General features: G+C 32.9%; 1 protein-coding gene across 1 annotated transcript in view; it reads right to left on the reverse strand.

Moving 5' to 3' along the window:
- The window catches only part of SLC2A13 (solute carrier family 2 member 13), a 139962-nt gene that overhangs the window by 102104 nt on the left and 22285 nt on the right, over positions 1-15573 (reverse strand). Inside the window, 3 exon segments of the mRNA XM_074269490.1 lie at positions 4260-4406; positions 4409-4467; positions 11912-12071. Coding sequence (XP_074125591.1) covers positions 4260-4406; positions 4409-4467; positions 11912-12071 — 366 coding nt within the window.

Below are 15573 nucleotides of genomic sequence, written 5' to 3' on the forward strand. Positions count from 1 at the left end.
TTAGTTAATGTGCTTATCCAGTTATACTTGTTCCCTTCTCACCCAATCAAAGAAGTAAACATTATGTCCTCTGATTGATAATTTCATTGTGTTAATTTAAGCAAAGAAACTCTGTCACTTGTATGTATTTGTTATGTATGTACACATTTATCTGTCTCATGCCTCATGAATGCAATTTCATGGGCTATAACTGGGCTACCACTGAAGTTTGCATACTGTTTCACAAGGTCGATGGAAGGAATACTCAATGCTTCTATAGCTGGCCACTGAACCCAAATGCCTCTGGAGAGGAAAGTGAGGCAGGTGACCTCACACAGCCCTTCCTCACCTAAATCCAATTCACTTGCATATCATGGTTCTCTTTGAGTATGAAGGACAAACAACAGCAGCAGCCTTTTAATAAATGCTACAATTTCTTTAGTTTCTGTTTACTTGAATTAATAGTTTTTTCAAAGCTTATTTTTTGTAAGTAAGTACATATTAGTGTAACAACTATTAGTTGAGATCTACATTCAAAACTTTAAAATAATTCCTCAAAAAAAAATTCTGGAGATAAAGAACCAACAAAAGACAAGATAAAACAACTTTCCAGTTGAAGATAATTTAGAATGTCAGCAGAAAAGGTTTGTCTCACTGGGTGAGAATGGAGCGCAATTTCACACAGGCTATGCTTGGCAAGTCAGCAGCAGGTCATAGAAGGGACTGAATTAGGTGGGAATGCTTTCCCATGCTAAAAAATGGTAAGGGGATTAAACAATTGGTCAAAAAGAGATTATAGGAAACCTTTGCTGACACCACGTGTAGGACTCTGTTGCACTGATCAGTGTAGGTCTAAGTTACAGTACAGAACTAAGAGAAGGACTAACGGAATCTGGTCACAGTTCAAAGTAGGAGCACAGGCCAAGAGAGAAGTGACCATTCTTTCATTAGATCATACCACTTAAAAAGAACTGAAAATTTATAGACCCTCTCACCCACAGAACTGGCTTTAAATACAGCAGCATAAAAAAATTTGAAGGTTGAGACATTGCCCCTGAATGCCAAAAGCAGAGCCAAAATCAAGAAACAGGTTAAAGAAACAAAAAGGGAAAACAATAGAAAAATAATCTGACTATAGAAAGTTACTAAAGTAACAGAGAAAATCAAAACACAAAATCAGAAGACAATGAAATCAAAGGGAATCATACACAAAGCCTTGGAGAAAAATGTGAATTGGTCTCAGGTTCAAAAAAAATTCCTGAAGTGTTTCAAAAAGCATTTTAACAATCAAATAAGATAGATAGAGGAAAAACTGAAAAATGAGAAGTGAGAATAATACAGAGAAAATCACGAAAAAGTTAACCATTTGGTAAAATATTACAGAAAATGATACCCAAGAAACTCAAATAGGCTAAATGGTAAAATAAAATAAAAACAAAAACAAATAAATAAATAAATAAATAACAAAATAAAAAATAAAAAGAATTTTTAAAAGCAGGATTAATTTAGTGGGGAAAAGATTCAGAAAATTTTACAGAAGAGAAGAATTTATTTTAAAAAGTGGAATTAGTAAAATACAAAAGGATGCATAAAAATCTCATTGAAGAACAAAATTCCTTAAAAAATTAGATTTGGGCAAGTAGAAGCTAACAGTTTTCAGCAAGACACCTCAAGGACACATCAAGATACAATAAAAAAATCAAAAGAATGAAAAAAAAAGAAAATGTGAAATATCTTTTTGGAAAAACAACTAACCTAGAAAATAAACTGAAGAGAAATAAGAATTATTAGACTACTTGAAAGCCATGAGCAAATAAAGAGCTTAAGACATCATCTTTCAACAAATTATTAAGACTTCCTGTTCTCCTGGAACCAAAGGGTAAAATAGAAATTGAAAAAATCTATTAATCATGTCCTGAAAGAGATCCCAAAAGGAAAACTCTCAAAAACCCTAAAATCAAATTTCAGAGTTCTCAGGACAAGGAAAAATTGCAAGTAGTCAAAAAGAAACAATTCAATTATCATGAAGTCACAGTCAGTATAATATAAGATCTTAGCATTTTTTATATTAAGTGATAAAAGGACTTGAAATCTAATAGTCTTCAGGACAAAATTTCAGGGTTCTCCTAGGATCTATTTACCTCTCTAGCAGGAGCTGCCCTAAGCTTTCTTCTTCTTTTCAGAAGCTGGCCAGTCTTTAGATTATTTCTATTATTCTATTCTATTCTCCTACAAGATACATTTAAAGATCCCATATAAACATAATAATGATAATAATAATAATAAACACTTATATAGTACTTATGAGCTAGGTACTACTCTGAGTGCTTCATAGTTATTTCATTTGATCCTCACAAGAACACAGTAATATAGGTATTATTATCCCATTTTACAAGTGAGGTAATGAGGGTCACATAAGCAAGTATCTGAGGTTGCTCAGGAGCTGGCATGTGACAAATGTGTCAAAGCGCCACCACATATTTGATTGAATTATGTCTTGGGACATGGATGGAGACATATCCTTTTGCTAAGTATAAGGTAGTCTCATTTTATTAATTATTGGGTGACTGCAAGCGTCTTATTTTGTTCCAATATCAAACCTATCAGGGGACTGTTATGAATCCAGTCCAGAACAATATAGTTCTCTTTTGTTGCCTGTCTCTTACCACCATCTAAATTGGATTAGGAAGTAGATCAAGGAGAAACCCTCCTGTACATCAGTATCTTTTTAGAAACATTCTCTAGGCTCCATTCTTGATCCTCCCATATTTACACTACAATGCTCCAGAAAGCTTTGCATCCTAGTTCACTTCATCCTTGTACTTTATACATTGGAAATATGAGTAACCAAGTGGCCTCCATCTAATTGGCTGATTCCTCTCATAATGCCCATTTTAAGGAAAGCATACAGGCCAACCAAGTCTTCAGTCTTCTCTTGGATATAATCTTATCTCTCACTTTCTATTCCTTCCTCTTAATCTTTCTACCCTCCAACCCACTCCCTCACTTCACTCTCATTTTTCATCTTCCTTTTATATATTCTTCCCCAAATTATAATGTAAGTTCCTTGAGAGTAAGGGCTATTTTTTCCTTCCATGTATTTATATTCCTAGTCCTTAGCTCTGGTGCATAATAAAATGGTTAATAAATGTTTCTTGATTTAATTTGACTTATATAGACTTATAATCAAAAAGTCTTTTGGGAGAAGTAGGATTCCATGGTAAAGGGAAATCCTTTTCTTTTTTAAAAAATACTACAAGAATATTACAAGAAGCTATGAGTAATTTTTTTTAAAATATAGTACCTCACCATTTATGCTGATTAACATTCTAGTCAGTAGTTTGAAGTGTTTTTTGTTTTTAAGGTTAAACCTCAAAATCTCCTATTTACACTGGAAAATTTCACATATTTCATGAGGACAAAAAGTGACCAACTTGAATTATCTTTCATTAAAACAGCTCTCACAAAAGTTATTTTCTATTTTAGAAACCATTTTTCCTATTTTTTGTAAATTAAATTAAAAAATAAAATTAAAAGGTAAAATAATAACTAGTGCATAAAGTAGGGCATATAAATGTTACTATGGAAACTAAATTATATATAAAATAGGCATTTAATTTTTAATTACAATGATTAATATGAAATAGAATGAAATTCTAAATAGCATATAGTATGTATGCAAAACACTTCACAAACATTGAAGGGATCAATAAATTAATTATTATTCATTGGATCTTCTTTATGTTGAATTTGGCTATATGTTTACTTGAAAGGAGGCTGGATCTGGGGCAAATAACTATTACCATCTGGGTTTCAACCTCCTTATCTATAAAATGAGACGGTTATTGTAGATGACCTCAAAGATCTCCTGTAGGGCAGCTAAGTGGCACGATGAATAGCATAATGGGTCTGGAGATTCAAAAACATCTTTTCAGTTAAAATTTGGCATCATACATTTACTAGATGTGTGATCCTGGTCAAGTCATTTAATTCTTTTTGCCTTGGTTTTCTCATCTGTAAAATGAGCTTCAAAAGGAAATTATAAACTACTCCTGTATCTTGTCAAGAAAATGCCCCACATGTAGTCATAAAAAGCCAGCCATTACGGAAAAGTGATTGAACATCATCATCAATGTCTTTTGTAGCTCTAGCTCTATAATCCTATTATCTTATATCTTGGTGGAAGGCTACAGACCATATATTTTAGAGATATTACATCACTAAAAGAACAGAATGAAATTGCTTTTTATGCAAAATGTACAACTGTAAAATTAACATACCTGAACCAACTTCTTTTTCCTCCTCTTCAATGTTATTTTTGATACTATCATATTCCTCATCAATTGTTTGGTTGCCTCGTATCTGTGACAAAACTCTTCGAGCTTTTTGAGTCTGTCCTTTCTGAATGAGCCATCTTGGACTTTCCGCAGAAAGAGAAATCCAAGGAATTGTATTATTGCTGGGATAGCTGAAAGGCCCAGCATATACCTACCAAAAAATAGAGTTCTGTGAATCTAATATCATTAGTAATAAAGCATAAAATAATTATGTTGGTTACATTAAAATTAAGTTTAAATTAACTTAAAATAGTCAAATTTTATTTTTTTGTACATTATGGGTACCTAACCTTCTCTCTAATATAGATTTATGATATCATTTTCTATATTGGAGATGATTATATTCTTCAAGACTATAATTACACATCACAAACATTGGCAGATGATAAGAGATAAATGAACATTAAGTACAGGTATAAACTTTGTCTTCCATTTGAGTACCAGCCTCATTTCAGAAATGCTCATAATTAGAAAGGCATCATGATTTGATGTGTACCAATTAGATAAAGTCACAAAGAGTTAAAAGTATAGAAATATGTTTTTGAAACCAGAAATATTATCTCATTTGATCCTCATAACAACCTAGTAATGTATGTGCTCTTATCACCCCTATTTTATAGATGAGAAAACTGATGCAAAGGTTAAATGACTGCCCAACTAGCCAAAAAGTCTCTAAGATAAAATTTTAATTCACTCTGCCTGAACTTTATCCACTCTTTAACTTCAGTGGGAAAAAAAAAGAAAAGAAAAAAAGAGAGGCAGAGACAAGATGGCAAAGAAAAGATTGGGACTTTCCTGAACTCTTCCCAGAATCTCTCCTTTAAGTAATGCCATAAGAACATCTTTAAGTTATGTCATAAAACAATTTCTGGTGTGACAGAACTCACAAAAAAATGAGATAAAATAATTTTCCAGTCAAATTTAACTTAAAAGATTGGCAGGAAAGATCTATCACTCTTGGGTGAGAGTGAAGAAATGTCCAGTACGGGACAGGTCAGCAAACCAGGAGCAAGCTTTGGAAGCCACTGAATCATCATCAGCAGTGATTGCTTCCAGAGCTCTCAGTCAACAAATGATAAGGGGTTGAACCATCGATCAAAAGGGATTACAAGTGTGTCTTTGCTGGAACTGGGGGCAGGATTCTGTTGCTTTGCCCATATTTTTATCTGGGTCATAGTTTTGGGTGGCAGTCCCTAGGGTGACAAAAAATACTAACACACCAAAGTTTGTACTACAGTGAAGCGGGGATCCTCCTCACAATTTCAGGGCAAAGAAAAGTATTTGTGGTCACTCACAGACCAGAGTACAAAACAGGAGAGTAATAAACCAATCTCTCCTTAAATCATACTATCTTGAAAGAACTGAAAACTTATAGGTCTTTAGAAGTATCTCAGGAAATAGTTGCACAAACCCCTGAAGCTTGGGACAATTAATCCTCCACCTTGGAAGCAGAGCTTTATTTTTAATAAAAAGTTTAAAAGACAAAAAAATAGACTGGAAAAAGTAGCCAACAATTAAAAAATTCTAACCATAGAGAGTTACTTCTGATGACAAGGAAAATCAAAACACACACTCAAACAAAGACAACAAAGTCAAAGCCCAAGCATCCAAAGCTTCCAAGAAAAATATGGATTGGTGTCAGATCATGGAAGGGGTCAAAAACAAATTTGAATTGTTTGTAGCAGCTCTTTTCATGGTGGCAAATAATTGGAAATTGAGTTGATGCCCATCAACTAGGGAATGGCTGAATAAGTTAAGATGTATGAAGGTAATGGAATATTATTGTTCTAGAAGAAATGGTAAGTAGGCTGATTTCAGAAAAGTCTTGAAAGATGTAAATGAACTGATGCTGAGTGAAGTGAACAGAACTAGGAGAACAATGTACATAGTAACAACGAAATTATTTGATGATCAACTGTGATGAACTTGGCTTTTTTCGATAATGATTCAAGGCAATTTCAGTAGATTAGGATGGAAAGTGCCAATCAGGCTAAGATGACAGGAACAAATAATGATGAATGTTGGAGGGGATGTGGGGAAACTGGGACACTAATACATTGCTGGTGGAGTTGCGAAAGAATCCAGCCATTCTGGAGAGCAATCTGGAATTATGCCCAAAAAATTATCAAACTGTGCATACCCTTTGACCCAGCAGCGCTACTACTGGGATTATATCCCAAAGAAATACTAAAGAGCGGAAAGAGACATATATGTGCCAAAATGTTTGTGGTAGCTCTTTTTGTTGTAGCTAGAAACTGGAAGATGAATGGATGTCCATCAGTTGGAGAATGGTTGGGTAAATTGTGGTATATGAAGGTTATGGAATATTATTGCTCTGTAAGAAATGACCAGCAGGAGGAATACAGAGAGGCCTGGAGAGACTTAAATCAACTGATGCTGAGTGAAATGAGCAGAACCAGAAGATCACTGTACACTTCAACAACAATACTGTATGAGGATGTATTCTGATGGAAGTGGATATCTTCAACATAAAGAAGATCCAACTCACTTCCAGTTGATCAATGATGGACAGAGGTAGCTACACCCAGAGAAGAAACACTGGGAAGTGAATGTAAATTGTTAGCACTAATATCTGTCTGCCCAGGTTGCATGTACCTTCGGATTCTAATGTTTATTGTGCAACAAGAAAATGATATTCACACACATGTATTGTACCTAGACTATATTGTAACACATGTAAAATGTATGGGATTGCCTGTCATCGGGGGGAGGGAATAGAGGGAGGGGGGGATAATTTGGAAAAATGAATACAAGGGATAATATTATAAAATATATATATATAATAAAAAATTTAAAAAAAAAAGAAAGTGCCAATCACATCCAGAGAGAGAATTATAAAGATTGAATGTGGATTGAATCACAGTATTTTCATTTTTTATTTGTTTGGTTTTTTCTTTCTCATATTTTTTCCTATTTGGTCTGATTTATCCTATACAACATGAAAAATAAAACATGTATTTAAAAGGATAGTACATATTTAACCTATATCAGATTGCTTACTATCTTGGAGAAGGGGGAGGAAAAAGAGAGATGAAAAAAATTGGAACACAGAATTTTACCACAAAGAATGTTGAAAACTATCTTGACATGTATTTGGAAAAATAAAATACTATTGAGAGAGAAAAACAATTTTGAAAATCAAGTAAAAGGAGTAAAGTAAAAATTCAGATGAGAAAATGATGCAAGGAAATTATGAAAAAAGAGTCAACAGCTTGGTAAAACATACACACACACACACATAACACACACCCATACACACACACGCACATAAATACTAAAGAAAATTACACCTTAAAAAGACAACAGACCTAATGATAAAATAGGTACAAAAATCCAATGAACAGAATAATGTCTTTTTTTTTACTGAATTTTTTTTATTTTTTATTTTAACAATATTTTATTTTCCCAAATACATGCAAAGATAGTTTTCAAGCTTTATCTTATCAATATTTTCCCCTCTCTTTCCCTTTTTCCCTCTCTCCAAAACAGCAAAAAATCTGATATAGGTTGAACATGTGCAATTAGAAGATTGTCTTGAAAAGCAGAAATGATAAAATAGAAAAACAAAAACAAAAATTCACTGAAGAAAAAAAAAAGACTCCTTTAAAAGTAGAATTGGACAAGTCGAAAAGGAGGTATAAAAGCTTGCTGAGGAAAGCAATCCCTTAAAAATTAGAATTGAGTCAATGTAAGCTATTGATGTTATAAGAAATCAAGAAACAATAAAACAAAACCAAAAGAATGAAAAAATAGAAAACAATGTGAAATATCTCATTGGAAAAACAACTGACACAGAAAAAAAGATATAGGAGAGATAACTTAAAAATTATTGGATTATCTGGAAACTATGATCATAAAAAAAAGAGCTTAGCCATCGCCTTTCAAAAATCACCAAGGAAAATTTCCTGCTAAACCTGAAGCTAAAATAGAAATTGAGAGATTCCAAAATGAAAACTCCTGGAAATAATACAGCCAAATTTTAGAGTTCCTAGATCAAGGAGAAAACATTTTAAGCAGCCAGAATGAAACAATTCAAGTATTATAAAGTAACAGTAAGAATAACACAAGACTTAGCAGTTTCTATATTAAAGGATTTGTGGTCTTGTAATATGATATTCTACAGGCAAAGGAACTAGGATTACAATCAGGGATTGCCTATTCAGAAAAATTAAGCATAGTATTTCAGCAGAAAAAAATGGATATTCCATGAAATAGAGAACTTTCAAGCAGAAAAGGCCAGAACTAAATAGAACTGACTTTCAAATACAAGATTCAAGGGAAAGGGAAATTATAAGGGACTTAAGATTAAACTATTTACATTCCTACATGGGAAGATAATACTTGTAACTCATAAAAATTTTCTCTTTATTAGGGCAGTTAAGAGTGTCTAAGTATAGAAAAAGGACTCAAGTATGAGTTGAATATAAAGAGATATCTAAAAAACTAAAAATCAGGAAGTGAGAAAGAGGAATGCATTGAGAGAAAGGGAAAGGGAGAGGTAGAAAAAGTAAATCATCTAACATCAAAGAGACAAGAAAAAGCTTTTACAATGGAAGAGAAGATGAGGAAGATGAAGAGGAGTCAGTGAATTTTAGTCTCAGCAGAATTGGCTCAAAGAAGGTATAATATGCATACTCAAGTGGTGTAAAAATCTATATTACTCTATAGGAAGGGAAGAGATGGGATGATAGAAGAGAGGGCAAATTGAGGAAGGTAGTAGACAGAAGCAAAACAGTTTTTGGGGAGGGACAGGATGAAAAAATAGAGAGAACAGAATAAATATGGGTGAACTAAGAGTGAAACACATTAAGCACTCATAAATGTGAAAAAAAATGAAGCAGTTTTTCTGATAAAGACTTCATTTCTCAAATGAGAACTGAAGTCAAATTTATAAAAATAAGAGCCATTCCCTAATAACAGTTTCAGTTTAAGCAAAACTACATAGAGACATAAAAATTGCTTTAAATCACTATTGATTAGAGAGATTAAATTAAAACAATTTTGAGGCACTAACTCATACCTCTGGATAATAGAATAGAAAAGGAAAATGATCAGTGTTGGAGGGGGTGTGGGAACAATGAGACATTAATGCATTGTTGGTGGAATTGTGAACTAATTCAACCATTCTGTTCATTGGATTCCTGTGCCTTTTCTACTATCTGGCCCAGGGGTTCTCAAACTACAGCCTGTGGGCCATATATGGCTGCAGAGGACGTTTATGTGGCCCTCCGGGTTATGGCAGATGAGCTGAGGGGCAGAGACAGAATGTGAGTTTTTGTTTTTTCTATAGTCCAGCCCTCCAACAGTCTGAGGGACAGTGAACTGGCCCCCTATTTTAAAAGTTTGAGGACCACTGTGGCCTATTCTTTTTAAAATGTTTTCTTCAGTATTTTTGCACCTCCTTTACCAAGATATTAACTTTTTTTCATTTTTTTCTTGTATCACTCTGATTTTTCTTCCCAATTTTTTCCTCCATCTATCTTGATTTTTAAAATCCTTTTTGGGTTCTTTCACATTTTGTAGCCAATTCATATTTTCTCTGACACTTCCAATATAGGACTTTTCACTTTGTTGTCTTTTTCCTAATTTGTGTTTTGATCTTTTCTGTCACCATAGTAACTTTCTATACTCAGGATATTTTTCTACTGTTGAGTACAACATTTTGAGCTTGATGCTAAAGTAAAGCTCTGCTTCCAGAGTGGTGGGAGCACAATCCCAAGCTTCAGGGTTTTTGTGAATCTGTTTTCAGAGATAATTTTAGGGACTTACAAGTTTTCAGTTTTTCCAAGATCTAAGAAGAGGTGTGTTACTGCCCTCCTGATCTGTATCTAAGTATGGGCAATGCAAGAATCCTACCCCTGATACAGCAAAGTATTGAGTCTTAAGAGCCATCTTTGGTATCTCTGGACATGGTGTGAGGGCCTTCAGAGCCCCTGGGCCTCAGCTGTAATAGTTAGCACCACAATACTACACTGCTCAGAAATATGATTGTTTCTGGCTCTCAAGGTCTTCATCCTTCTTTTTCATCCATCTTCATCCATTATTTCAATCTTCCACTCTTACTTATTCCAGCTATAGAGACTTAAAGTTACACATAAAGCATCACTGCTTTCAATGGCCCTTTTTCCTATGACATGGGCTTCCGGCAAACTTTTTGTACTCAGATTGGAAGAGGTTAATAGTTTTACAATATATATTTACATCACTATTCAATTTATTGTAAACGTCAAAGTTTTGTAAGAGTCAGTGCAAAGCAGTTGGACGGATTGCTTTTTGTTTGGGTTTTCTGCCATCTTGACATAAAGCATTTAGCCCTTAGGAATAATTACATCTTTCCAAATAGAATGCAAACCCAATTACTGATATTGCCAAAATCCATTTTACCAATGTTTCAAGATAGAAAAATAGAAAAAAGGTCCCTAACACACATTATATTGTAGGAAAACATTCATAAAACTATAATTATTTTGACACTTTTATTTTTAATATCTTTATGCTAATAATATAAAATCACTTAAGCATAGAAATTTAGAATAAGAAGGCATAACTCTGACAATTACATTTATTTACACACAGCTATGTGACTGATATTCAATTTCATCATTTGTAAAACAGGGATACTTATACTACTTACCATACAGAGATATTTTGAGGAAAGTGCTTTGTGACCATCAAAATAATTTATAAACGTGAGTTACATAGATTCTGAAGAAGCAAAGACAGCTACCAACTATGTGATTAGAGAAAGCATTCTAGTAGGAAGTATTCAAGTGATTTGTTGTTGTTGTTCAATCATTTTAATTGTTATGTTTGTATCCCAAGGGTCTGGTATAGTGCTTTTAGTAAATGCTTAATAAATGCTTATTGATTGACTGATAGACATTGAACATAGGTAGAGAAATACAAAGACATAATTGCCATAAGTAAAGCCAAAAAGCTTTAGAAATGTGTAGCCAACCTTAATTCCATAATTTTGAATTTTAATTAATTTCAGTTGTCCATATATATTTACTTTTATAAAAAATCATTTCAATTAAAAAACTCATTGAATACAAAGCTTTACATTTCAACATGCCCTTTTGTCTAATCTAAGTTTGGATAGCCAAAAGATCAGCAAACTATATATCAATATAAATGTAATCAACATTTTTCTTTGTGGTATTATATATTTATTTGAAATTTGAAGTTCTTTGGGTTAAAATTTACCTGACTAAATCCAAAAAGGAAACAAAATTTGCTTATTTATAATTCATCAAAAGCATGTTGATTTTATCCAAAGGCAAGTATTACCACACTTATTTTATAAAAAATAATATTCTAAAAAGCCACATACAGTTAGCTGTCATTAAAAAACTGTAAAAAATTAATACCATACCATTAATAATCTCTTTATTATTAAATCACTTCTCCACTTTCTGCAGTCAAGTACTGTCACATAAATTAGGAAATAGCTAATATTAAGCAATCTTAAGTTACTCATACATTTCTTAAACCACTGTATCATCATCTCCTAAATGTTCTTAAACTTGATAATTTACATATTTGAATATTAAATATAAGAATAGTGTACATACCTCCATCCATCTTTTGGCAGATAACTGAAAGCTCCATCAACAACACTTGCAAAGAATTGCCCTCCTGTGATGAATAGTGTGTTAACAGTTACTAATCTGCCTCTTAAATTGGGTGGAGAAACCTCTGCAATGTACACTGGTACTGTCATGGAAGCAATACCTACAAAAGAAGCGATGAAAAATAAACACAACATTCATTAAATTTATTTTTGTCCCAAATTTTAAAATTAGATAACTACATATGATTGTATAAATTTACACACATCAGTTCTTAGCCTCCAGTTATGTGTGTAATAGAATATAAGATTGATTCTACCTATTTTCACTATATTTTAATTTATATTTTATTTTTATGAACAAGTAGGGAGAATTGGCCAGCTAGATTAATTCAGTGAATAGAGTACACACCTTGCAGTGAGAAATATCTAAGTTCAAATCCAGCCTCAGACACTTACTAGCTGTGTGACCTGAAGTAAGAAACATATGTCTTATAAATAACTTGGGCATGAATAGCACAAACCAGAAAGAAGTTAAACATCTTACCAAGGTTTTGAAGCTTTGGAAGAGAAACTAAAGACCACAAAAGCACAGGTTGTCTTTTCTTCACTGTTGCCTTTTTAAAAGAAATAGTAATCTCTCCTGTACCTCTGTACTTCATGCTCTTCATTAAAGAATATTTTAAAAGGGCGAGTGAGGAGAAATAGCAGTGTGTAAGGACCAAGAAGAGCCCAAATCCCCCATATATATGCCAGTGAAGAAATTAAATTGATTCTGTATATTAATTTTAATCTATCCTATAAATTTATTCTGCATTACTCACCCACTTTGTATGATTGCTCAAGCTGCATTTCTTTGTCTATAAGTAAAGTTTAGAAACTCAATTCTGCTAATCACTGTTCTATTATTGCCTCAAGGAAATCTGTTACCCTTAAGGGATTCAGGTAGACACTGGGAGTGGGATCCATTATCTCTAACTCTTCAGGGAGCCTTCAACAATAACTCTATTCTTTTTTTTTTTTTTCATGTACTTCCCAAAAGTATATGAAGGTTAGTAAGCCCTGTTTTGTAGTCTTTGGCCATTGAGAGAAACCAACCAATTTATCGGTTCCTATTAGTCCATCTAATAAATTGATCATGCTCAGACTCTTGTTTCTCAGTTTATCTTAATTTTCAAATGTAAATAAAAAGAACCAACTATAGACACACCTTTACCCAGTCCATAGCAATATAAATGAAACACAGAATACTGTGGAAACCATAAAATAGACAATTGGGGATAGGTGGAAGGTTCAATACTAAGAAGCCCCAGAAAAACTGAACAGGAACTTCAAGAGGAAACCAAGACTAGAGAAAAACCTTAGGAAGAAATTAGAAGTGGGAGGGGGGAGGATGCAAAGTATTTCTAGAGCAGCAGAAGGAAAAGATCTTAGGAGCAGGGGACTTCTGGCTACAGCAGAAGAAAAGTTCCAGAGCTATATTCAAAAAGCCTTGCAATAACCAGCAACCAGATAATCTGGATCTAAACCATAATATGAGATGATTAAATAATTCTTTGGGGTGAGGCATACATAGTCTTAGCCACCACACTCTGGATTTATCATAACAAACATAATTGGAATAAAGAGCAGGAACCATTCTACCCCTCACAAGCCAGATGCTGAGACTCCTGATACTTGCAAATCAAAGAAAATAACAAATATAATGAAGAAATATCTTGGGATGAAAAAAAGATTACGTGGGAGACAATACCCCCACCAAGAGTCCAAATAGATCCTCAAAGAGAAAAATACTCTGGCTATAAGGATTATAAGAGTTCGTGGAAGAAATGAAATAAGAGCTAAAAACTGAAATGGCTAGGGATTAAACAAAGGCAAGAACTGAAACTTTGGAAAAGACAATAAGAAACATCGTCCAAGAATTGAATTTCCTGAAAGTTAAAATGGGACATTCAGCAAAAGACTCAAAGAGTTAAAAACAAAACAAAACAAAACAAAAAAAAAAACATTTTAATTAAAACATTTGAAAACAGAAAAAAAATTAAGTAATATAATATCAAAAGCAAATTATCTGAAAAAAACAAGTACACAAAATACAATCTAAGAATTGCCAAATTATATGAAAATGATGACCAAAAAAACCCCCCCAAAACAAAAAAAACTAGGACACCATACTTTTAAAAAAAATTTGTTTCAAGTTACCTGTAATGTTTTAAAATGTGTGTATATGTAAGTACATACACACACACACATATATTTTAGAGCAAGCTAATTAAAGAAATGGGCAGCCAGGTGGTACAGTAGAATACTGTGTCTAGAGAAAGACCTAAGGTCAAATCTGACCTCACTTATGAACCTGCGCAAATCATCTAACCAAACTGTTTGCCTCAATTTCCTCCTTTGTAAAATGAGCTGGAGAAGGAAATTACAAACTACTCTAGTATCTTTGAAAACCCTAAATGAGGTCACCAAGAATCAGACACGATTAAAGCATCTGAACAACAATAACAAAATTAAAGCAATTAACATCTGGATGCAATTTGCATGATGGGGCAAAGAAAAGCCTAGACTAAGAATTTAGAAGATGTTGTTCCATCACTAACTTGCTGTATGACATTTCTTTTTTTATTTCTTTAAAAAAAATTTAATGAAAATTGTCCATATATCTTGGAACCATAGGTAAGTAAAAACAGAAAATAACAAATGTTAAAAGGGATATGAAGAAAATGAAAAATTAATACAATGTTGACAAAGTTGTGAATGATTAAGCCATTCTTTAGAGAAATTTGGAATTATGCCCAAAGAGCTATAAAACAATACATTATATCCTTTGACCTGGCAATACTACAATTAGGTCTGTATCTCAAAGAGATTAAAAAACAAAAATGAAAACGACCTATATGGAGAAAAATATTTATAGCAGCTGTTTTTATTCTGGTGCCAAAGAATTAGAAATTATGGGGACATACATCAATTGGGAAATGGCTGAATAAATTGTGATATATGATTATGATGGTATATTATTGTGCAATAAGAAATGATGAACAGGATGCTCTCAGAAGAACCTGAAAACAATTCCATGAGCTAATGCAAAGTGAAGTGTACTGTGTACAAAGTAACAGCAATATTGAAAATTGATGAGCTATGCACAATATAATTATTCTCAGCAATACAATGAAAATATATGAAGTAAAAAAGCTTTGAAGAAAAAAATTAGAAATTAATTGAAGTCCAAAAAATTTAGTTCTAAAGAACTAGCAGGTCCAGGAACAAAATATAGAAATAATAGAAAAATGTATCCGAGAAAATGAAAATAGTAAGACAACATACATTTCAGAAGAAAATGTTTATCTTTAAATGGATTCTTTAACAAAAGAAAAAAAAATTCAACTAAATGCAAAAAAGTTGCTAAAAAAGAACTAGAACAAATGAAAATGCTCAACTAAATGATTAAGAAGAAATTATAAAAATAAAAGAAACAAATTTTAAAGAAAAAGTTATGCAATAAACAAAGCTACATATTGTGTAAAGTTCATTCATTCCTCTCCACTTCCCCCATCTTCCCCCCCCCACTGTAAAAGCTTTCTTTGCTTCTTTTAAGTCAGAAAATTGATCCCATTCTACCTCTCCCTTTCCCTTTTTCCTTGCAATCTTCTCATATCCCTT

This window comes from Sminthopsis crassicaudata, chromosome 5, assembly GCF_048593235.1.
Source record: "Sminthopsis crassicaudata isolate SCR6 chromosome 5, ASM4859323v1, whole genome shotgun sequence".
Lineage (NCBI taxonomy): Eukaryota > Metazoa > Chordata > Mammalia > Dasyuromorphia > Dasyuridae > Sminthopsis > Sminthopsis crassicaudata.